At 40.6% G+C, this 23,495-nt stretch overlaps 1 protein-coding gene across 6 annotated transcripts in view; it reads right to left on the minus strand.

Annotated features, from left to right (window-relative positions):
- ITPR2 (inositol 1,4,5-trisphosphate receptor type 2) overlaps nucleotides 1–23,495 on the minus strand; it is a 248,316-nt gene that overhangs the window by 114,927 nt on the left and 109,894 nt on the right. For all 6 annotated transcript variants that reach the window (XM_074539167.1, XM_074539170.1, XM_074539169.1 and 3 more), the window contains 8 exons: nucleotides 22,645–22,734; nucleotides 22,354–22,479; nucleotides 21,135–21,257; nucleotides 19,429–19,629; nucleotides 15,775–16,026; nucleotides 14,206–14,331; nucleotides 9,176–9,304; nucleotides 8,473–8,593 (listed from right to left, as the gene is read on the minus strand). In XM_074539167.1, the coding sequence (XP_074395268.1) occupies nucleotides 8,473–8,593; nucleotides 9,176–9,304; nucleotides 14,206–14,331; nucleotides 15,775–16,026; nucleotides 19,429–19,629; nucleotides 21,135–21,257; nucleotides 22,354–22,479; nucleotides 22,645–22,734 (1,168 nt within the window). The remainder of the gene's footprint in view (nucleotides 1–8,472; nucleotides 8,594–9,175; nucleotides 9,305–14,205; nucleotides 14,332–15,774; nucleotides 16,027–19,428; nucleotides 19,630–21,134; nucleotides 21,258–22,353; nucleotides 22,480–22,644; nucleotides 22,735–23,495) is intronic.

Here is a 23,495-nt window from a genome sequence, read left to right on the forward strand (position 1 = left end):
ATAATGACCAATAATAAGTAATTTTTCAGTTTTCCTTATTGAAACAAGCTGAAATTTAAAAAGCAATTAGCCCAAATTGCCGTTCTGCATAGTGTTTCTCTGAGGCATTTCCCCACTATTCCTCACTAACATACTTTCCACAGTGGAAGAAGGCATCAAAAATACTCCACCTCTTCCTCCCAGCTCTAAAATACATCCAGCTTTATGTCCTGAACCTGTGAAGTGAGCAGGTGCCCTTCTGTCCCAAGCAGCCCATGCCTCCAGCCCCGGGGAGGACGTGCAGGCAGAGGCACCGCACAGCTCTGATGAATGAAGGCTGCAGTGCTGCCAAGCACAGTGAGTCACACATCCCAGGCACAAACTTTCTCTTCCCTCAGGACTAGATTGAAATGACAGCTTTTATTATAGACCTAAATCTGGCTGTGACACCTCAACCCCCAGCCTCAGAGACTGTGGCAAGGGCGTTCTGTGATGGGACTCTCTTCCCTTTAATGGGTCCCACAGGTTCAGGGCACCCTCCTCTCTTCCCACTGCAAGGCTGGATCCTGATGCAGGACTGGGGCTTTCCCCATGGATTAGGCTGCTCCATTTGGATGGAAGAGAACTCTCTAAATCCATTTCTGGCAGGCACTTTTATTTAAATGGTTGGCCACAGGGAATTGAAAAAAAAAATTAGGTTAAACTGGGAAGACACAAATTGACTTTTCCTCTCCACTCTCCATTTGTTTTGAAGACAAGTTCCTGATTAACATGTGGAAAATGCCATGTATGCCTGGCCATTATTTCTAATGATTGTTTTTCCATGTAATTCAACTGGGCTGTTTTTCAAAACACATTTGACCTGTTGCTGCCGACTTTACTAGAGAAGTCCAATAAAGTTCTGCCAGGGTGGGTAGGGTGCTGCAGCCTATTAATCCAATTTATTGTGTCCTAATGTCAATCACTGGAATGCTACTGGACAGTGCTCACTTCGCAATTAAGTGCAGTGTATGCAGAATCTGATATATCGAAGAATAAATTTAGCAATGGGGAGTACACTGTTCAGAGGAGAACCCAGACTTCTGCAATCCTAGAGATGCCATTTGAAGTTAACAACTTCCATCAGTGTCTGAGGAGCAGTCAAGGACTATGATTGTTCAAAGAGTTGGAGCTAATTAAAACTATCACAAAGAAAACCAGAGAGAGAAAAAAAATACTCCTTTGTTTTGAGCAGTTCTTACATGTATAATTCCATTTGTAATTAAGATTTGTATTGGTTGTCAAAGGGCACTGTTGAAGTCTAAGCTATAAACAAAGCCTTTGTCTTCTTATTTCTTTTCAGCTTGTAGAAAGTTTATCTTTCATTTGTTTCACATTTCATTATTTAAAACTACATGAAACATATTTTTACATTTTGGAAAGATGATGAACAAATGTGAACATAAATATTTATTTTTAATTTAGGTGTTGTAGGCTGCTTTCCTCTTCAAAATGTGTCAATCTCCCTTAAAGTATCATCATCAAATATTTAGAAGCATGTTTATTTTTGTTCCACTTAGAAATACTTTTGGACAGCACTCAAACTTGCAAAGTATGGTTAGAGCTGGTAGACAAAGGAACCAAGATGGGGTAAAATTCTGTCTTTCATCTGGTGAATTTGGGAAAAAGCTATGTGGCTGTCTGTACATTAGTATTCAGCAGGACACTTATCATGATAGACTCAATGATCCTTGTGGGTCCCTTCCAGCTCAGAATATTGTGTGGTTCTGTGATGTCTTCAGCACAGGTAAATTCTGCCCTGCAGTGGAGGGCACGTCCCAGGCTTATACAGTGCCCATTTCCCACCTAGGGCACTGTGCACAGGGCTAATTACATCCTGAATATACAGCACCATTTTGCCAGTGTCAGAGGAGATGGAATTTCTGGGAAATCCTTTAAACTACTAACTCTCAATCTGCTGCTCCCAATTATCTCTCAGCAAGAGAGCCAAGAGGAGCCAAGACAAGCGAGCAAACACAACCCGAGGCAGTGGTAAGAAACACAGTGCTGTGAATTCAGGCAGGTCCCAGCAAAATGCCCTGCCCTGTGCTGGATGGGTCTGTGGGCATCCAGTGATCAGCAGCTTTCCTCCCCCTTACTGCTTAAACAGTGAAAGAGTACTCAAAGACTCAAAAGAACAGGGCACCAGGAATGCCAAGAATCAAGCAGGTAAAAATCAAGGCACTCTGGACAAGCAAGCTCCAGCCAAGTCCCAGGAGCACAGTCCAGCTGCTCCCAGAGAGGCTGAAATGAGCCCAGGTATTATTTTGTTAAATTACCTCCATGTAGTTCTCTTCACAGGAGCACAGCAATTGGACCTATTTCAGGAATGCCTCCTGAAGTACTGTCCTTTCACTGTGCTGCTGCCTGTGTCTGAGGAGCAATTCAGTCCAAAGGATTTCCAGGAAGTGGCCCTTGCCTGTAATTTTCCTTGGATGCCCATTCTGCAGAATAATCTGTCTTGCCATAAGGAACCTCGCTGTTCTCGCTATTTCCACCTACTGCTCCCTCATTTTAAATGTCACTCCATTAGCTTCTGCAGTATATACAGAACTCACCAGAGTGTGGTGGCTTCACAGCTAATTAACCCTGCAGCATCCCTGGTGTGGGTTTTCAGGGGGACACGCAGGCATTTGGTCCCTAAAGCCCCTGAAGGAGGAGAGTGCCAGGCAGTCTGGGTCAGGAAAAAGCCCCAGCTGTAGCTGGCTGTGAATCCTTTGCTCTGCTCCCAGTTTACACCCTCTGGTAGTCACAGACAGCTCTATCATGTTCTCCCACACTTCCCAGTTGTCACGTAACAGAGTGATGCATATTTAGTTCAATTAATTTTGTTCCATAAATCAGTCCCTCCAGCTCCTTAATCATTTACTGACTGCTTAACAAATGCATTCGGATGGAGAGACACTAATGCTAGCGACAGCAAGACTTTTTAAAGGAAATAAAAGCTTTGTGTAGACAAGACACAAACCTGCCAATCTTGTACCCTTCACTTGGATGTTTTTTTCCAACAGAAAATCTACGCTAAAATATTTATCAGCCTGTAAAAAGATCATCATTGAATTTTTCTTGCAATTAGGGAAACACAAACAGTTAAAATAGAATAAAATATGTGCTTCATCTGAAATGTATTCTTCTTGCTGTCAAAAAAGTAACAACAGGATAATTATTTTATTTGAACTAAAAATTGAAAATGAAGGTCTAGCTTTTTATAAAATGGAAGAAAGATTTTAAAATTCAAATGGGAAGTGAAATAAATGTACTTTCATGACTGAAAAAATTGTTATATGAAAATTCATCTATATAGACATTAAAACACACATAATCATTTCAAAGAAGCAACAAAATGTGACCTAGATTTTATGTTTAATATTTCCTATTTGTAATTTGTCAGGGAAAAGTAAAGGGCTTTAGAGGGCATAAAAGCATGGTCCAGAAGAACCAGAGGAGAGGGTTTTTTTTTTTTTGATTCTGTACAAGGAGGTATTGGTGATTTTAAATTAAGGAATAAATACTCAACTAGAAAGGACTTCAGTACACCTTCAGACCATCTGCTCTCTGTTACAGACAACCCATGCTCTTTAATATCTCTGGAAAAATGTATTGAGCCCCATTTAAAATGATGGCAGCTTATCTGCCATTCCTCCTCCTTCTGCTTTCTCTCAGCCCACTGACCAAGGACATCCTTCCAAAGTGGGTTCTAATCCTCTGATTTACAATCTAAATTTATTTAGGTTATTTACAACCTAGTGTAATTTATGTGCAGTTGGTTTTGGGTCAGCACTGTCCTTCAGCTTAAATGTCTCTGTGACTATTTATCTTCTTAAGTACATTTAAAGAGCAACAACACAGGTCTGTGTTTTGCTAAGCAAAACATGTGGGGGTTCTGAATTCCCTTCCTGTAACAGAGTTCTCCTTTCCCCTGACCACCTCAGCAGTGCTTCCTCTGTACCTGTTCCAGCTTTGAACTTAGGAAATAGCAATCTTACAGGGCTCACCTCAAATTGGGTAGGATGGAAACAAGAATTCTCCTCTTGCTTCTCCTGCACAACATCCTAGAACATAATCTGATAGTGACTAATGCAATTTGGCTTGCTAACAGATTTTTTTTTTAAGGGTCTGCCAAGAGACATAGTGCAACAAAATGCAGGTTCCTATCTGGCACTGTTTACTCATCTGGGAAATTCCAATTATTTCATTACTGGTGGTCACAGCACAATCACAGACAGACCATATCCTTGGGATAGACACAGTACCAGAGGAAAGATTCAATTTTTTGAAACATAATGGAGAAAACTAATGGATGCTACAGAGACAAGAGTGTAAAACAACTGAATTTATCCTTGTAACAAAAAACTGATGCTCAGAGGAGAAGAGACAATAATTGCTGCCTTAATTAAGAAGCAAAGACAGTTCTTTGCATGGATCCTGAAGGACTGGTCAGGAAAGACCCTGCTTCAATGCCATTTAGGATATGTAATTTAAGATATACAATCTTTGGTTGCAAGGAGAGGTGATATTCCCCAGTCTTTAGAGAAAGAGCTGGTTTAAAATGCAGACTTTGAGACTGGCCTCCACCCTTCTCAACCTTGCAAAAATCATAAAATGCATGAACTGAAAGTACTTTGATAATGAATTCATTTGAAATAAATTAAATGGTTGGATGTCTTATTTCCTCTGTTTTCACAAAGGTCTGGGTATTTTTCAGTTGTTTCTATTTTACCAGGGAGATGGGAGCGGTTTTGATTATTCACTTTTTGGACTGTATTTTCAAGCAAAAGCTCAGCTCTATGTAATAAAAGAGAAAAGGCCAAAGTGATCTATGTATGTGTTCATTCTCACCAGTGTGGTAACCTGCTTCAGAAACCCACGTGAACAAGTCATACACACACACACACACATATATGTATGTATGTGTATATACATATATATATATATATATATATATATGTATGTAAATGTAATTTCACAAGTGCTTCTACTCAGGCCAAGTAGCCAAATGTTTCCTGGGCAATAGAAACCTGGTGCACATTGATATCTGTGATCCAAACCTCCTGGATCTGCTGAAGAAGAGGAGCAAGCCTCTATGCTTCCTGCTGAACTGGAGGCAGGAAAGTGCCTGGAGACAAAGCAGCAAGTGAGGCTTGAAAAGCTTATGCAGTTTTTCCCTGGTGGTAGAGTGGAGTTGAAGTACCAGGGTTATAAAAAATAAGCTTCTCTGAGATATCCTTTTGTTGACCTGGAAGGTAACACACATCCTTGCAGTACTCATCAGAAAACAGATGTAACGATCTCAAGCTCTTGAGGCAGTGCTTGCATCCACCTGCCAGCAACAAACCAGGAAGCACTGAGCAGAGTGCATGTTGCTTAAACTTGCTCTCAAGTGTGTCATTTTAAAAGTGTGTCATTATATGGATCTTTGATATCTTGGGAAATCTGTGTATGATCTTTCTTTCTTCCTCCTGAGATTCATTTGTAATTCCAGGGCAATGACACCAAAAAAAAATTTAAAAAAAAAAATCATGTTTGTTCTTTCAGGTCTATACTCCACTTATTTTCCCTCAGAAGTCTTTGGTCCCTGCTGTAAATCTGTCCAATACTCCATCTCTCTGATATAGGCAAAATCTTTTTAGAGGTTTTTTAAAGCCTTGCTGTGAAACACAAAGGCCTTAACATTAAAACTGTAAGATTCTCAAGTCAGAAAAGGGGGAAAAATGGTCCACATATGCAGCCAACAAAAGAGGCACAAGAAGGTTGCTAAGTTTGTGTTGTATTATGGAAGATGCCTCCAGCTTCTCAAAGTGAGGCATCATTTTGGGCAGAGGAACATCCGACAGAGAAAGGCACCAGGCACCCACTGCAATCACAGAAGGGCCTTGGCTATAAAAGTCTCTGGTATCCCCAGCTGGGGAAGTTTTTCCAAATATTTCCATGGAGAACAGGCCTACTCCATTAGCCCAGGCAAGACACATTTGTCACCATGCCTAAAAACACTGAGTATCACCTGCAGTTAAAATCTCTGCTGGCTAGGCAAATTTTGCACAGGGGGGTTTGTCAAAAACTCTGCTTCCACTTCTTCTCCAGCTACTTTGCTATTTGGGGAAATTCCCCTCACCCCTTCTCCACTGTCAAAATAAACCACTCAATAAAAACGTGGCAATTGCCTGACACAACACAACTTTACCATGCTGGATATTGCTATTAGTGATGAATCCCTGAGCAGTTGTTAGGATAAGGGCAAGGAAATCAGCAGTGCTGTGTGCTTTCAGGGAGCTGCTCTGAGGCTGCCAGCCCATGGCACCCCAGGGGCTCCCAGCCTGGCCGTTCCTGCTGCAGGGAAGCCCCAGAGGAGGACAGGGAGTGATGCCCTGCACTGGCAGCTCAGCTCTGCTCTGCCACACCTGACAGCACCCAAGGCATGGCTGGGGTCCCATGGGGGGAAGCCAGAGGAGCAAGGAGGAGCCTGGACCCATAGGATAGCAAAAGAACTTACTTTAAAAAAAACAACAAACAAACCAACTCTAAACTATCTCCACGAAAAAAGAAAACAGAATGAAAGAAAGGACTGTAGTGGAGGTAGAAACTGAGTTCCACAAATAGGATACAAAGTCACATATCTGAAGCAAACTCCAGACATCAGCCATTCCTGGAGCCCCCAGAAACAAGAGGCACACAGAGGATGCCCAGCAAAGCCCACTAGCCCTTTCATGTGCTGGCATGAAAGACATGAAGCTGGATCTGCCATGCCCTTAGGGTGACTTGTGGTTTCCCTCTCAGGCTGCTGTGGGGACAAGTTCAGCTTGGCTGTCTCAACAGGGCAGAATAATAGAATAATTTGGGTTGGAAAAGACCTTCAAGATAGAGTCCAAGCAGTAACCTAACAGTGCCACGTCCACCACTGCACCAAGTCTCTAAGTGCCACATCTACATGACTTTTAAGTACCTCCAGGGTATGATGACTCAACCACTTTCCAGGGCAGCCTGTTCCAGTGCTTGACAACCCTTTCTGTGAAGAAAATTTTCCTAACACCAAACCTAAACCTCCCCTGGTGCAACCTGAGAACTTTTGTTCTTGTCCTAGCACATACTCCTTAGGAGAAGAGAAAGCCCAGTGAGAGCCTGGCCTGACTCATCCAGCAATCAGCAGAGCTCTGCATTGCTGGAATTTGCTGGGAATTCTTCAGGCTAGAATCAGCTGTGTGCTGTGGGCATGTAGCCAAATGGAAAATAAACCCACGCTCAGATGCCTCCAAACAGCCTCATCTTGATGAGATAACACAACGACCTCTCTGAGCTGGAATTTGATTTTAGATGCAGCTCTATAGAAATGAAGACATTGAGCTGTCTACAAGCACACAGAGGGCATGGTTGGTCTCAAATCTACTCTCGCCCTATTTCTCCCCCATTCCCCAGACTCCCAAAGGAAGTAATTTATTGATGACTGTTTCCAGAAATGCCAGAGAAGAGCAAGGGGATAAGTGTTAAACACACAAACAAGAATTTGTAGAGATGGAGCTTTATGTGAGACTGTAGTAGTTATAGCACAAAGCAAATAAAATGTCTTCAACTTCCAAAGTTCGTTTGCCAGATGGATCCCTAATTAAATCATTTGCACAGCAAATAAAACAATTGAAGGTTGCTAAATTTTTAGGTAACTGCTTATTCACATTCACACAGAAAGTTAATGAGATGTTTTGGCTAAAATGTTAAATGATACGTCTGTAAAACTATTCCAAAAATCTAAATTTAGAATTGATTGTTACAGTGCTGCAGGTGGCTCTGGGACCCTCTCATTTTGTTTTATCATTATTTATTAATACTTTTTAATAAATGTATCAACAATAGAATTTAGCCAGTTTCTATGTATCTGCCTCTACTCAGCTTTCATTCCCAGTGAGCAGAAACTTATTCTATAAGCAACCATCACCACCTACTTTTGGAAACTACATTGAATAATTCTTTATTCTGTCAGAATAGAATGGCAGAAGATTTTAAAATCATATTTATAGAAATTTAACTTAATTAACTTTTGCCAGTCTTAGCTATGTTCTGGTGAAGAACTTTTTTCTAATGAAGGATAAGAAGTTTTTAAAAAATTATTTTAACAGGGATGCCTTTGCTTACGTTGTGATTTAATACCATAACTTGCTTGATATTAAAAAGGTAAAATCATCAAGAGTTTCAACCATCAAATTAAAATTGATAGCTGAAAGCTCAATCAGCACTCACGTAGCAAGCTCATCCCTCTGCCCTACCAGTTTCACCCTAACAAACCCTATTTGATGGGGCAGCTTTGAATGGGTTATAAAAGAAGGAAGTATTTAGCCTCAGAAAGTGGGATTTCTGAAATCACTGCTGACACAGCTTCAGGATGGTAGAGTCAAATTAAAACCTGTTAAACTTCAAGTCTGATCTTTAAACACAAAGAACAATAATCAAAGTAAAACCTGAACCTACCCACTTCAGCCAAAGTCTTGATACAGGACTCCACTGAGGCTTTCTGTGTTGGGTTTGGCCAGGTACAGTTGTAAATTCTGAAAGCAGACTGCAGCAGCTGAATAAAAACAGGCTGGTGTGTCTGAAAACAAAAACAAACACAGAATTTTACCCTTAAGGATCTCCTCACAGCTGCCCTAAGGTTTGACACAAAGTAAACCAAGGGGATTTTAGCTTGTAGACTCAGGTTATGGCTCCATTAAATTCTCTTTGATCTTTAGGCCTGGCAGGAGCAGAAATCAATGCTGTACCTCTAAAAAGGCCAAAACATGCAATTTTTCCTTAGATTGCTTCTGATATCAAGCAAATACAGTACACACCACAAGGACAGAGGAGTTTTTCCCATTCTCAGGCGTGTGTCCCTTCTGTCACAGGACACAGCATCTCCCTCACACAAAAATTTTTCTACAAGGATATCCCCTCCAATGAATTCACAAGAGACAGAACTAATTCTGACCACATTGAGCTGTCCACTGGTTCAGGGTGCAAGTGACTAAAATGAAGAATAAAGTGTTTTAAAGAGGGATTAAGCTGGTAGTCAGTGGTGTGAGAAGGGACAGAGAAATCAAAGGAGGATGAAAAGAGACAGCGTTCCTATGCAGGTAGCAGAAGGTATCTCATTAATGTTCTGAATAGCTGATTTGTGTGTCTCTCTTCTCCTTACCTGGAGGCTGGTGCTGTTGTCTGAAAATGGTGAATTGAAGAAGCCACTCACAATGCTCATGACAGGCTCAGTGACATATTTCTCCAGAGACGTGTCTGCGTGTTTACGATCCGTGGTTGTGTTACAAACCTGCAGAGAAGGAGGAGGCAACAATGAGGTTTTGTTCTCTCCCCAATAAGCAAGCTTTGTTATTTTGTATTTATTACAACACATCTGATATTTCTTCTTAAAGTAAAAACAAAAGATTTTTATATAGTATCTATCAGAGAGAATTATGTTAGAGTTGAAGCTGGATTTATCATAGCTTATCTTTCTTCTTGGAGGTCCACCCTTCTCTTCTGAACTAGTTCTTTCTGGCTGCCTGCCTTTTCTTTCCCACACCATGAAGAAAAGATGCCCCTAAATCAGCACACTGCATGCCACTTACACATTTAGACAGATTCAAGAAGAAAATGGACCTTTCCTCCCATTGCAGGGCTGGTTGGAAGATGCTTCAGAGACAGATGAGACATAAACAACTCAGGTTAGAAAGATTTCATACAACATTTAGCTTCTCTCAACAATTAATCAGCACAACTGGGTGGAAAAGGTGAAGCTCATTTGCAAGAAAAATGTTTAAAAGGAGGGAAGGAAGGGAAACAGCACACTCAACACCAACAGGCTTTAGGATGGTACTGGAAGAGAGGCAGCATTTCTTTGGGAAGCCACATGGGGAAAATACAGAAGCCAAACTAAAACAATGAAAGAAGGGAATGGATGATACCAGGACAGCTCTGGAGCACAGAAGGATGATTGAATGGTGGGAGGAAGTGGGAAGATTTGTACAAAAGGTTCCTGAAGACTCCCTTTGGTACAACACTTAAAGTTTGTTGCTGCATAAAGATGTCACACTTAAAGAAAGGGAAAAATTACTGATGTGGATTACATCCTTCAGTATTTCCTTTATTTCTCTTCAACACTTATGAACATCTATACAGAGTCATGTTGACTTTGCGTGTGTCAGTGTACACAGAACTGAAAGGAGTCTACAGAGAGCCAAAAACAATGAGAAAGGCAAGACTGGACAAATAAGTAGTACAGACTGTAGTCATGCTACCTCTTCAATAGCCTTTGAATAAGCAGCTGTAGTCATGTTTAACAAGAAATGAAGGCAGAGTTGTTCTCTCTTTCACCTACACAAGCCAGAGATGACTGTGATGTTCTAGGGAATCTATGCAAAAGCAGAATTTATTTTGCATACAAAAATTCCGGGGATAGGAGTCATTGCCATGTGTGCATTTCATATATTACCCCAAACCTGAGTGGCACACACTTACCATTACATCTCTTCAGGGATGGGGAGTCCAGAGAAGCTGATTGATTGCTTAAGGAAAAGGCTGGTGACAGAAGCAGAGAGATAATCCACAGCACCTGAATCTCACACAGGGCAAAGATTCTCTCTAATTACACACTGCCACTGTCACTTCAAGACAGCAATTTCACCAGGAATGTTTTAAGGAAGTCTACTGACATGACATCCAAAAGCACCTGTGTTCAGGGTGCGCTAGAGCTCAGGGGAACACAGAAGCACCTTGGGTCTAGCACACAAATATTGCCATGCAGAAAAACAACCAAAGGTAACTTCAGACCTAGACAAATGAGGCATCTTGAGGAGTTTGCTTGTCTACTTATCTAAAATGTGTCAGATATATCAGTCATGCTTTCACAGAGTGCATTTTTTTATTACCCCAGGAAAGACTTTGGTCAGAGAAGCAACAGTGGCTAAAATGAAACCATAAACTTATCAGCCCTTCTGTTTTGGGAAAAGTGTAACACCACCACCACCACCCCCTGTCCTTCCGAAGGTAAATGATTCAGTTAATAATCAAAATTTGTTTAATTTTTTTTTTTTTTAAAGAGATCAGAGAACTAAAAATCTCTGGAAGTTCTTTTGCTTTTCATTAATCTGCATGCCAATTTTGGCTGGAGCCAGTAGCTCTGAGCTCAGCATTTGCAATCCCAATAGGAAGACAGGGAGCTGTGCAGTGCTAGCACAGTGAATGCAGAAATCACCAAAACTAAATTCCACAACACTTTTAAGCTTTCCCCTTCAGCTGCCTGAAAGGCAGAGCTATATGTGGGAATGCCCCTCTGCTCAAACACTGGTCTGAAAAATTCCCAGCACAGAAGGAATTTGGAAATCCTCTCATTTGTTCTTATCCCTCTGCCCTTTGGGGACTGGCAGATCTTCCTCCGTGGAAGAAAAAAACAAAAACCTGAAATGCATGAAATGGAGATGAGGATTGAGAAAGCAGTGTTTAAAAACCCCTTAAGAGGCTTTGGGACCAAAACTCACATGACTAATACTTCAAAAATTCTGCGGAGAAAGCCAGGATGACTTTACAGCTGTCAGATCCTCGGCTCTTGTCTTTAATCCTGCTCAGACTACAGCTGCTGACTTACACAGGCTGGGCCACACACAGGAAAGGGATGCCTTTCCTTCAGCAGCACCCACTTTGCTCAGCACAAGGCTGTAAGTCACACCCAGCAGAAAGTAGGTTGGCAGAAGCTGTAGAAGCAGGGTGCCTTTGAAAGCACGACAGCTTTTGGCAAACCCAGTTTATACACGGATCCGCCTCGTGGCTGCTTTGCAATGTATCATGTTGTTGAAAGGAAAATGACAGCTGGGGACTAAATATTTCCTTCCTCAATCCAGAAACAGATTTTAAAAATCAGTTACTTTTTTTTTTTTTTAATATATATATCTAAAACAGAAGGAATCCAACCTGAGGATAACACTCTCTGTCTTTCACCTTGGTGCTCTCCAATAACAGACTCAAAGCTCACAACCTCACCCACTGACAGGCATTTGTAGCAGCTAAAAGAAAAGCATTTCCCCTTCCCCCATGCAAAAGCATCTCTTTTAGCTCACTGGAACACAGAGGATCAAAGGGCTCTTTTTCTAAATGCTTTGAAAGCTATTGTAACATCTTTCATGAGGCTGACAGCATTCTAACTGTCCTGATAGCTACAGAACGCTGATGTATTTATAACACTTGGGCTCTGTTGGGGCCCCAGAGCACCAAATCTGAACAAATACACTCCATAACCTGGCAAATACAGCTGTCCATGGCTGAAGAGCAGGACAGGCCAGAGCACTTCTGACACACTTGCAGGAGAGCAGAATAAACCTGCATTTTGCCAACAGCACCCGCACACAAAACGCAGCATTTCCCCTCTTCACCTCTGAAGACCTGGGGTCTAACTTCTCTCAGGAAAGAGGGGTGTGAAAACAAGCTCAGTGGTCACCAGCATCAGGACAAGCCCCCAGCATTTAGCACAGTGCAGTTTGTCTCCAGGCTCATGAGAGGAAACCTGGAGAGAGCCCTCTCTCTACTTGCCTGCTTCTAGCCCAGAGGCACAGAAAATTGGCCACGTTCAAGGGCTAGGGAGGAGGGAGAGTCTGTTTGGAAAGTCAGGGTCAGGACATGTCAGGAAAGGGCAACCCAGAAAGGGAATTAAATAGAAGAAAATACTTCTTGAGATAAAACCAGTAAGGTTAAAAGTCAGAATGCTCCTCCAAGGATGTTTCTCATCTTAATTTTCAACCCAGGTTGTTTTTGTCAAGAAGGGCTTTCACTGTGTAACACAACCACAGAGACAAAGCAGCAAGAAAAGAGGATTTGTAGAGGACTAATTACTGCTGAAAACAGCTCCCACCAAAAAAAGAGAGCACAAACATCCCTGCCTCAACCTGCTCCCATAGAAAAATAAAGGGCTAAAAAAAATACACCAAAATAAAACGAAAACAAAACACACACACACCCAAAAAGAAAGGAAAGGGAAAAAAAACACAAAAGAAAAAAACCCAACCATATAAACCATAGATAAGGTTTCTGTTTCACAGAAAAAAAATGAACAGGTCCCAGTAACTATTGTACAGCATAAGTCTTTGTATTCCTTCTTCTTTTAGCCAAAAATCATTGTATTCTCCTAATAGGTCTCACAGGAATTATTTTGTGGCACACTATTACTTTGGGGTCATTTTCAGCTGCAGGACCAAACTAAGATTCTTTACCTTTTAATTTCAATGAAATGAAGAATGCAAGGAGTGAGAGTTCAAGTATTATAAAATGTAATGGACCATGGACTGGGAAAAACCCAAAAAGTGATGGTTCGACTTCTTGAGCAGAGAGAGCAACACCATTGTTCGTCATTAATATTGTAATTATTTATAATTACAAGAAGCCTTAACCTCCTAGAAAAGGATGTGTAGTGCAGGCTATAATCATTACATCACACTAGCATCCCCTCATGGCTCTACTACCATATTTAATCCTTGAGGAAGTCATAAGATTGCTCTTGTTTTCTGCCTTCAAAATCCCTGGGAACAAAGCTTAATTCAACTTAAAATTTAATTCAACAAGTACTGACACCATGAGGCTCAGTGAGGACCACAGGAATGGCAGGCTTGTGGTACTGACTGTGCCCTGTCCTCTTGCAGCTGTAATTTATATTTGAATTAGTATTCCGAGGGACCACAGCTCTGCACCTGCCTTTCACATTGGCAGTGAGAATGCAGTGACGGGAGAATGAAAGACAAAAATAGAGACTAAAGAAGGAACATGAGCCAGAGAAGATCTCGATCCCTGATCCTCACTATAACAACAGAATAAAGGAAGAGATTAGAGATGGAGGGCTTTTTAGTCACCACCATAATGACATGTATTGCACATTCCTAAAAGATGTATACAGGCTCTCAACCATGTACACACCCCCAGTTTATTTCTTTGTAAGAAAAGAGAAAGGCACAGGTTCCAAGATGCCCTTTTAGAAAGAGAAGGTTACTAGTAATTAGCAGGTTAAATGATTATAAAGATCATAGAAATGACTGTTTGATAAACAAACAAACCAACTAACCACACTGATCCTATTGTCAACTTTGAATAAAGTTAGTTAACAAAATAAAAGTTCACCAAAAAACCTTGTTATTGCCAGTTCAGTTGTCACCCATGACCATTCTGTAATATTTAACACCTGGTGAAGCTTACCCTTGCCATATCAACAAGGAAGTTCTCAAAAAGTTTCCAGATATGGTTACTGGCATAGATTTCTTTCATTTCCACTTCAGTGTCCACATAACAGTGGTTAACAAAATTAACATAGGCAATTTTCACCTGCAGGAACAGCAAAAACAAAATCACTATGAAATGGAACAGTAAAAACAATTAACGTAATATTTTCTATCTGCAAAAATACTGAACAATAAAGATGAGCCTTCCAGTAGTAACAAACATTCATAACCATAATAATGCACATGTTTGGTTCTGAAGATTTAGGGAGAAGCTGGGCAACACAGGCCTTAATGTGTTTACTGAAAGACCACGGGAAGAAAAATGAAAATGCTTTGCAAACCTTACTCTAATGACAAAACCTCTAGAAGACAAACCAGTAATGATTCTGGTATTTAACTGATAACTGACCAGCAGGGCCTGGCTCCAAAGCCAGAGGCTGTCAGAATGCAGGACACTCTGCACTTGCCAGTTGACTTTGGTAGGTTGAAACCTTGTGACAAGCCTGCCAAGTATAAAATAAAAAGTCTTTTGCAGAGCTGGGACTGAAGTCCCTGTATTCCCACAATCCTAATGCAGCGCTTGCATCTGGGATGCAAGAGAAAGGCAGAGAAAGGTTGTGGTGCACTGAGACTGCAGCAATGGCAGCACAAGGCTTAGGAGGAGGACATGCCAGGACTCCTCTCTGGCATGACAAGTCTGCATGTGCACAGCATAAAAATGGATACCCAGTGCCCAAAAATGTATGGATTAAATATAAACATATGCAAATGCACTGAAAATTTCTTAGCACGGTCAAGGGAGATGAGATAGTTCCATATGTTTAATGCAGTAAAGAGAAAATTCAGATCAGACCTTTAGGTTTCTTTTGTTTGGGATTTTTTTTCTAATTACCATCTGTTCAAATTAATCTTAAGGGGAACTTTTGGGCAAAGCAAACATATTTCTTTTTAGCAATAAGATCATTTGATCACAAGGGCAATTCTCATGGCACAGAGGGAGTTTTAACTCCTGCAGGCCCTATTTCTGTTGCTTGGGCCCCATTTTCCCACCAGATAATATCACAGCCCTACTTTAGCATGACACATGCAAAACTGTGCTTTCATCTGCAGTGAATAAAAATATTTGCTGGACTGCAATTGAGTTTAATAAAATGAGACTTCACCCAAATTCCCACTGACTTCAGCATGGACAGAATTTTATCTATCATTTCCAAGAAATTCAGGCAACGGCAAAACATTGGCTTAACCCAACATTCAGCTGGGTCTTCACAGTTCCAGCCAGAAGTTAAGAGTGTATTAAACTCTGACAGTGGCTGGATAAATCCAAAAGAAGGTGTCTGAAAAGCTGACAAACAATGCATTAAGGACAAGGAATGTTCTGTGGAATAAATACTATCCTTTCTCACTTATTCACCTTAAGAAGCACCACCCATTTCCAGCCCATTCTCTGTGCAAATATTCAACTTGTCAGTGCATTATGACCACAAAACATTGCCTGCTTTCAAAAAACACCAAGTCTGCTTGCTCCTGCCATGAGGGATCTTACCTCAGGAATGCAGTCATCATGGGTCACTACCCTGACAATATCATCCAGGGGCAGCAGTGAATTGCACTTGATCTCTGTGTACACGTTCTTGCCCTCGGTGCAGGCGGCCAGCAGCTCCACCAGGGTGATGTGATAGGCCAAGGGGCCGCTCTCGTCGGCTCGGTCTCGCTCCGAACACATCATCTGCAGCAGCACTGGGAAGGATGCTCTGTCATTGTAGAATATCAGCACATCCTCACCGCCGTTTATCAGCTGAGAAAGAGAGCACAAGGTTCTGAGCACCCTGCACTGCAATCATTTTGGACTCAATGATTTTAAAGGTCGACTCCAACCTAAATGATTCTATGATTTTCTTAATTTCTTATTTTATCTCTAAGTATGCAAAGATTCTCTAGCTGAAACCCAAACAACAAAACAAAATTTACTCTGACGCGGTTTGCCAAATGAACATGTCAAAACAATATCCAAGGCAAACTTGTGCTCTTATCAACATAAGTGCAAATCTGGAATAACTCACCAAGGAATGCACTAATGCAAGGTGAATTTGAGGTTTAACTTCTGTGTAGCTCTGTCTTTACCTAAGACAGCATGCCATCCTTATTATTTCTACCATGTCAATGTTTGTGTGAAGTTAATTAATTATCTTCACCTCCTGCTAGGAGGCCAGGATGCATTATTATCCCTGTTTCATAGATGAGCACTTGAGGTGCAGTGAGATTAAATCTTCCACGCTGCCTCACACAAAAAGCCCGTGGCTCACCCGGAATTGAGCCCAGCTTTTCCCCACCCTTGCTCAGTATTGGAAACAAAGGAGATTCTTCCCACCCTGTGCAAATGTGGCAGGTTGGGTCATGACTTTGTCAGTGTCATGTCAGCACTTTCATTTAGCAGAAAACTGGTGTATGTGATAAATGTTTGATTCTGCTACAAGTGCTCTGCTCATCTCAGGAGGATCCAGAGCGGCGCTGGATGTGGCAGCCCCATCTCAGCACATCTCACTGAAGAGCTTTGCTCTAACCCTGCTTGGAATCCTGTCTCCATCACTGTCCTTTGAAGCACAATCCACTCAGTGTGGGTGAAATAAGCTCCCACAAACCCCTCCTAGTACAGAACACACCCTGGCAGCTCAAAAATCACACTTATTTTGTGAGTTAGGCACTTGACCTATTCCAGTCCATATGTGACATGAAATCCCAGCTTATTCAATTCAAGGGTAGTCATAAAGGTTGCTGGAGCTGCTGAGAAATGGGAAAGCAGCAAGAACAGGAATTAAAATTAGTCTCCCAGAATGAAAAGTCAAGAAACATTTCATTACACTTTCCAGGGTTTCAACACTTCAAATTTTGAATTCACAGCATTTCTGTTTGTGCTTTTCCTGTTTCTTGCTTATTTTTACTTTGACATTTGGCTGGGGTGAATTGTGAATTCAGTCTCTCCTGCAATTCCTATTTCTCATTTACCTTTGGGTTTCTACAGTATTTCTATACCTATGACTTTTCAGACATTTTCTAGACAATCCACAGTACAGAAAAAATAATTTAAACGGATGAGAGCTTAGGACTAAACAACTCAGCAACATTTTCTGCTATTAAAGTATATTTTCAGCAAGTTTAGAATTCTATGGTAATATAATGAAGGCTGTCCAGTATTGGAGCAGCTGATGATACTGAGCAAAATATTAGTCCAGAATACTACAGGTAATAGAAAACTCTGCTGCCACATTGATCTGGCCCAAAGTAAATTCTGTTTTCCCTTCTGTAATAGTGTTTGCACTGACAGGCAGGGTTCTTCCAGGAACCTCAAAGCCTGCTTGTAATGAGAAAAAGTGCCCCAAGGAACCTTTCACATTGGTAAACATCACTGCAGACCTGGAGACCAAGGAGATGAGAACAAGGGAATCAGCCAGACTGGGGATGTCCAATGGATTTTATGACAGTATTCTCTTGCCATGGTGCTCCTTCATCTGCATGCACTTTCTAGAACATGTAAGTATTAAGATTATCCCTCACTCCCAGTAAATGGGAATAAGCTACAATGTACTTCCTGTGGGTGAAAGAAAAGACAGGAGGAGCTGAGGCAAGCTGTACAGTCATATTCTATCTTGTCTTGTGGTGAATTGTTTATGTGCCCCATCTGGAGGCACAGGAAAAGCTGCAGCACTTGTTTAAGGTCACAAAGTACATCTCAGTTGTCTGCAGAGAAACTGTCCCAACTCGGTGGCAAGTTCCAACCATTTGTTCCCTTGAGAGTGGATTGCCACTCAAGTACCATTCAAGTTTCACAATTAGCATCCTATTCCAAGTCATAATTACTTACCTGTAATTTCCTACTTTTTGAAAAGCAGATCATTATCTCACCCTATTTCATCAAAACAGGGTTGCTTCCTCCCCCCAGGAAATTCCTGCAGGACTTATGATGTGAATGCTGTATCCAAGTTCATTTCTACTTTTGTCATGGAGTCAGCTCGAAAATGCAAAATGACAGTTTATCTTTGCACTGCTACAGGTCAATAGCAAAATATACTGAAATTGAGAAAAATCTGAAAATTTTGTTTGATGATAAAAAAACTCTACAAGAGCTTTTGGTGGAAGCAGAAAAATCTAAAACCACAAAGGCACAAGAAGTGTTTGAATTATGTAAATCAAAGGCTTGTAATTGATATTGCATGTTAAAATACTTCAGTCAAATTGAAAAGGTTGAGGTGAATTTCATTAAAGGTTATCCATGTAGGCAGGAGTTTTATTTTCTTAATTAGAAGTTTTTCCTCTTGTTGCTGTGGAATAAAATTTCAGTGGGATTTCATTTTGTTCAAAGCACAAAAAACTAAAACTTATCTCTGGTTTCTTTGTGAAGATGCCTCTTAAAAAAAAAACAAACCAAGCCAAAAAAAAAAGCACTTTGTAAAGCAAATAAAAATGTTCCTTGGACTCTAATCCAACCATGACTTTTCACCATATTCAACTTTACCCACTCACTAATCTCAAGGAACTGTTAACATAATTACAGTTAAATGCACAAGTGTCTGCAAGTTGAAGACTTCATTTATCATGCTCACAATATATCAAATCCTAATTGCAGAGAAAGTCAATTACGTATTTTGCAAGGAAATTTATTGGCATAAAGATTTTTCCACAAACCACTTGGTTGAATTTACTGGATCCAGCTAGTTAAAGCTAAAGCAGCTCTACTGACCCTCACAGAAATGCTATGAAATAAAATAAAACAAAAAAAGCAGAAACTAGGATTTAGAACTGCTATATGTAAAAAAAAAAGGTCTACAACACTATTTAGACAAATCCATAGAGGTAAGAGCCTCTTGTATGGCAAACCCATGCCCCAGGAGTTGGTAAAAGTGATCCTAAAGTACATTACAGGAAAATGAAGGTTTATGTAACTCTCAGATTTCCATGCTACATCATCTACAAATAGACATCTCTGTATCACCATGCTAACACTCATGTTTTCTTTCTAGTAGTTATACAGATGGCCTTACAAAATTAGATCAAACTCCCGAAAACGTCTGCTAAAATATTCATTATTTGTGACGCCTCTTAAAATTCTAAAGCGAGGATGCCATTATATCTCATTGGTATCAAGAGCAGGAAAAACAGCCTCAAAATACTCAAGTGATTAACATGTGAAGCCTTTGCTTACCTCTGTCATTACCATGTCCTGGCACTTCTTCACGTATTTGCCATCTGCTTTCACGATGGTCTGCAGGAATCGCAGGTACTCCACGTGCCGGCCGTGGGTCTCGATGCAGTGCACAAAGTGCTGCACCACCCTCTCGCTGATCTCGTTGCACAGGAGGTAATTATTCATGAAGATGTGCCTCATGGTCTCAGCTTCCAGGAGCTGAACAGATCAAAAACAGCCTCATGAGCACAGCAGATCTGCTTTGAGACTGAGAGAGGCACGGGATTCTCAACTAGAGGAAGGCTCACTGCTAAAGGGAAACTGGAGAAATCCTTTTCAGTGATATCAGGGTCCAGCTTTCAGTTTTGAGGGGATTTCTCCACACTTCCCTATGAGTACAAGCAGTCCTAAAATGGGCATAAACCGAACCTGTGTCCATGTGGAAGGTGAGCACACAAACACACACACACTACACTGCTAGACCACTCTGCAGGGGCTTTGGAATATGAGACACCTGAGACCACCCTGGCCCCACTCACCATCAAACTTTGCAATGAGGCCACCAGATGAGATGATGAGCTGCTCTGGCTCTCTCTGGGGCTCACAGAAGAGGCATTTCCAGCAGGCAAATCCCTGCACATGCAGCCTGATGGTCTCAAAGAGAATGTCTCTTTCCACACTAACTCCAAAAGAAGCCTAGGGCTGTGTGTCCGTGAGCAGCATGGAACAGGAGGAACAGATCTGGAGCAAGAAGGGATTCTGCTGAGGACACAGCACCCAGAATTTGTGCATTCTTGGGGCTTTTGTTCTAGGTTGGTCCTTTGGACTAAAGGCTCCTGAGAGTCAGGTGTGCTCCTAAAGTATACGTGTCTGTTTAGTGTCATCTGATAGGAGTCCACATCCACTGCTCTACAATGTGCACAAAAGCACAGTAACTGGGATGGATGATCAGGAAATCAGCTTCAAAAGAATAGCAGTACAAGTGCAAGCTGGCTCCACGCTTTGCACCCAAGTTAAGTGTCAGCATTGGATGTGATGGAATCCAGGCTCTGGTTCCCACTGGGGTCAGCTCAGAGCTGCTCACTAATGTCACAAAGGAGAATAAATAAAAAAACAATGGAACAAATGTTCCTAAAGTGCACAGTCCAGGGTCTGCAAACCTCATACTCACAATTCCTTCTAATAAAAGCATGTTTTGCTTATCACTGAGCAAGTGTCATTCTATATGAATATGTCTGTAAACACACACACAAATATATACAAAGGGATTGTGACAAAAAGGTCTGTTGTAAAGACAATGATTTAATAGAAGGTCAGACTTTATATTAGTTGAATCAAATGAGAGAACCATCAACAAAAATGTGTGAGTCTGATTCTGTTGTTACACAAGCTTTATGACAGCAGTCACAGTATCTTCTACCTTGACTTTACAGTCCATCAGTGAGTGAGTCAGGATGAATAAAATCAGAGTCAAGTTCAAGACAAGGATGTGACACATATTCACAGATCCTTCCAGTAAACCCCACAGGTTCCTTGGTTTTTGTTTTCCACTTTTAAAATGGCAAGATTAAAGCCAATAACATAAAAAGCAACATTAAGGGAAATGAGAGAGGAGAGGGGAGGGGAGGCATAATTTAGTGAAATTATTTATTTAGTACTGGAATGTTTCAGCAAACCCAAATTTAATTCCAATTATCATATTCTATTTCAAATTAAATACTTACCCCTGGAGTTAAGAACAAGTTGAGATTTTTGTGGAGGAGAACTTGATTCTGAGGATTTCCTCGGCAGAAATTCTGAAGGAAAGTGTGGGCTAGATTCATAACTTCATTCATCTTTTCATCACTCTGCAGGAAGTAAGGACAAACAAAATCAGCTGGTTATACCTAAACATACTTGTTAAAACCACACAACATCAATTCAGCCAGGAATAAAAAAATTCTCCCGAGCCTTTATAGGGCAGGAATTCTCCCTCTGGCAAAAGTAACTAAAGCAGTTTCCTTTGGAGTCCATTAGCAGCTGTGCCTTACTCTGAATCAAACCATAGGGAATCAGGTAGGAGCATAAAATCAAAGTAAGATTTCTTCTTGTGTGGCTGTAATTTCCTAGTTTTAAAAATTGCTAATGTGCTTGATTTTAAAAAAAAAGCAAAACAAACCAAAAATGTAGCTCTGCATTAGTTTTAAGCTTTGGCAAACATTTGGTTTTTCTACAGCTACATCCAGAAACAGATGTATGTGTGCATGTGTTCATACACATACTCCCACACAAACATATCTCTAATTTCATCCCCATTTTATATTCCTCTCCTGTAGTATCCTAAGTATGATTTGATAAACCACCTGTATGGACAAGCACTGTTTTACTGATGACAGCTGAACCAGTGTCTGTAATAAAACATGCAGGAAAACACATCCCAGCAAAGGTTTTACCTCCTCTCAGTGATTCCTAGAAGATCTAGAAAGATGTGCTCTTTCAAAGCCTATCTAGTTCATTAATTTGTATGTTTAATTTCATCAAATCAGTACCAAATAACTATATCTTGTGGAAAAAAAAACCCAAAAAACAAAAACAAAAAACCCAAACCAAACACGTGGAACTAGGTTAGAGATGTCCACCATAAAAACAAAGAAGCTACTTCAGATTTGATCTGTGAAAGCTTTTGGTCTGAGGGTTTGCCTACTTCAGGAATGGGTAGAGGAATGACAGCAGTGTGACATCTATGTACCCAAGGCAGTAAATATATTAAATGTTAAATAAAACTGTGCAGGCAGCTGTATTTAAACTCACTATTCTGAAGGTAGAAAATTACATCATAATTTCATGTTTGTACCACAGCTGACAATTCAGATTTTAAAAAATATTTCCATTGATTCTTGGGCCTGTCGAGGCATTTCCCTTCCTTGAGTTTGTGTTCTCTACCACTAAAATGAGGAAAATAACCTTTTCATAGGGGATCTGCAGAAGGTCCAAGACCACCAAGTGGGCGCCCATATTTTTCAGTAAACGCTGTTGTTGATTCCGACATTTTTTATTCTGAATGCAAAGTTTGCTGAGTCGAATCAAAATCTATAAGTTAAAAAACAACAAACCAAACAAATAAATAAGCATGAAACCAAAAAAAGAACCCAGTCATGTCACACAAAACCACACAAGACAATTAATTTCAAAATAATTACTAAATCTACTAATCAAACAGGTATGTCAAGCAAGTTTCTTGGCAGATATACTAACCTCTTTAACAATATTGTAGTTATTGCTTTTAATGCTGTCTATCTGGGGTTTTTTGGTGCCATCCTGTATTGGGCTCAAAATGTTTGATTCCTGTAATAAAGAACACATGACAAGTGGAAGTTTATTGCAATTTCCTCAACAGGAATTAATACTATTTAATAGCAGCAAGTGACAAAGTATTACAGCAGCTCATAAGGGATTGATATAACACAGATAATAAAGAAAGAATTGTTTGTTCTTTATCCAGTGAGTGACAAGATTTACATCCAAGTCCTTCCTCTGATTCAAAGTTCCAATGTAATTTGAGGCAATTACTCTATGTCTTCATGCTTCTGATCATTCTGAAGGAGTATGTCCCTAAATCAGAGATTATGCAACCAAGGAATTTAAATACTGCAAGGAGATGTATCAAAAGTGTATTTCAGTAGTGACCAAATGTTCCAAGAATCTGTATTTACAGCTGGAAAGATTACAAAATCAGTGTATGTGAACACTTAAAAGTCTGGAGAAAGAACTTAAGACAACCTTTGCAGTTAAGCAGGTTGGAGTTCTTAACAAGCAGCATGTGGAAATTAGAGATGTTCCTCCCACAAAGGGGATGCTTCTGCCTCTATCTCTGGATGATGCAGGAAAAGATTTAAAAACAAATAGGAACCATATGTTAAACTGCACCATCAAGTCATGATGCTGTATTCTCTGGGCCCTGGCTCCTGGAAAACCCCAGCTGGGTATGATAAATAAGAGAAATCAAGTCAGCAAGGAACTGCCAACACCCACGCACCTTTCCATGCATATCTCTCAATCAAAACATGGCAGAACATGTACACAAATACTGCCACTAAGAATACTGG

This window comes from Zonotrichia albicollis, chromosome 4, assembly GCF_047830755.1.
Source record: "Zonotrichia albicollis isolate bZonAlb1 chromosome 4, bZonAlb1.hap1, whole genome shotgun sequence".
NCBI lineage: Eukaryota > Metazoa > Chordata > Aves > Passeriformes > Passerellidae > Zonotrichia > Zonotrichia albicollis.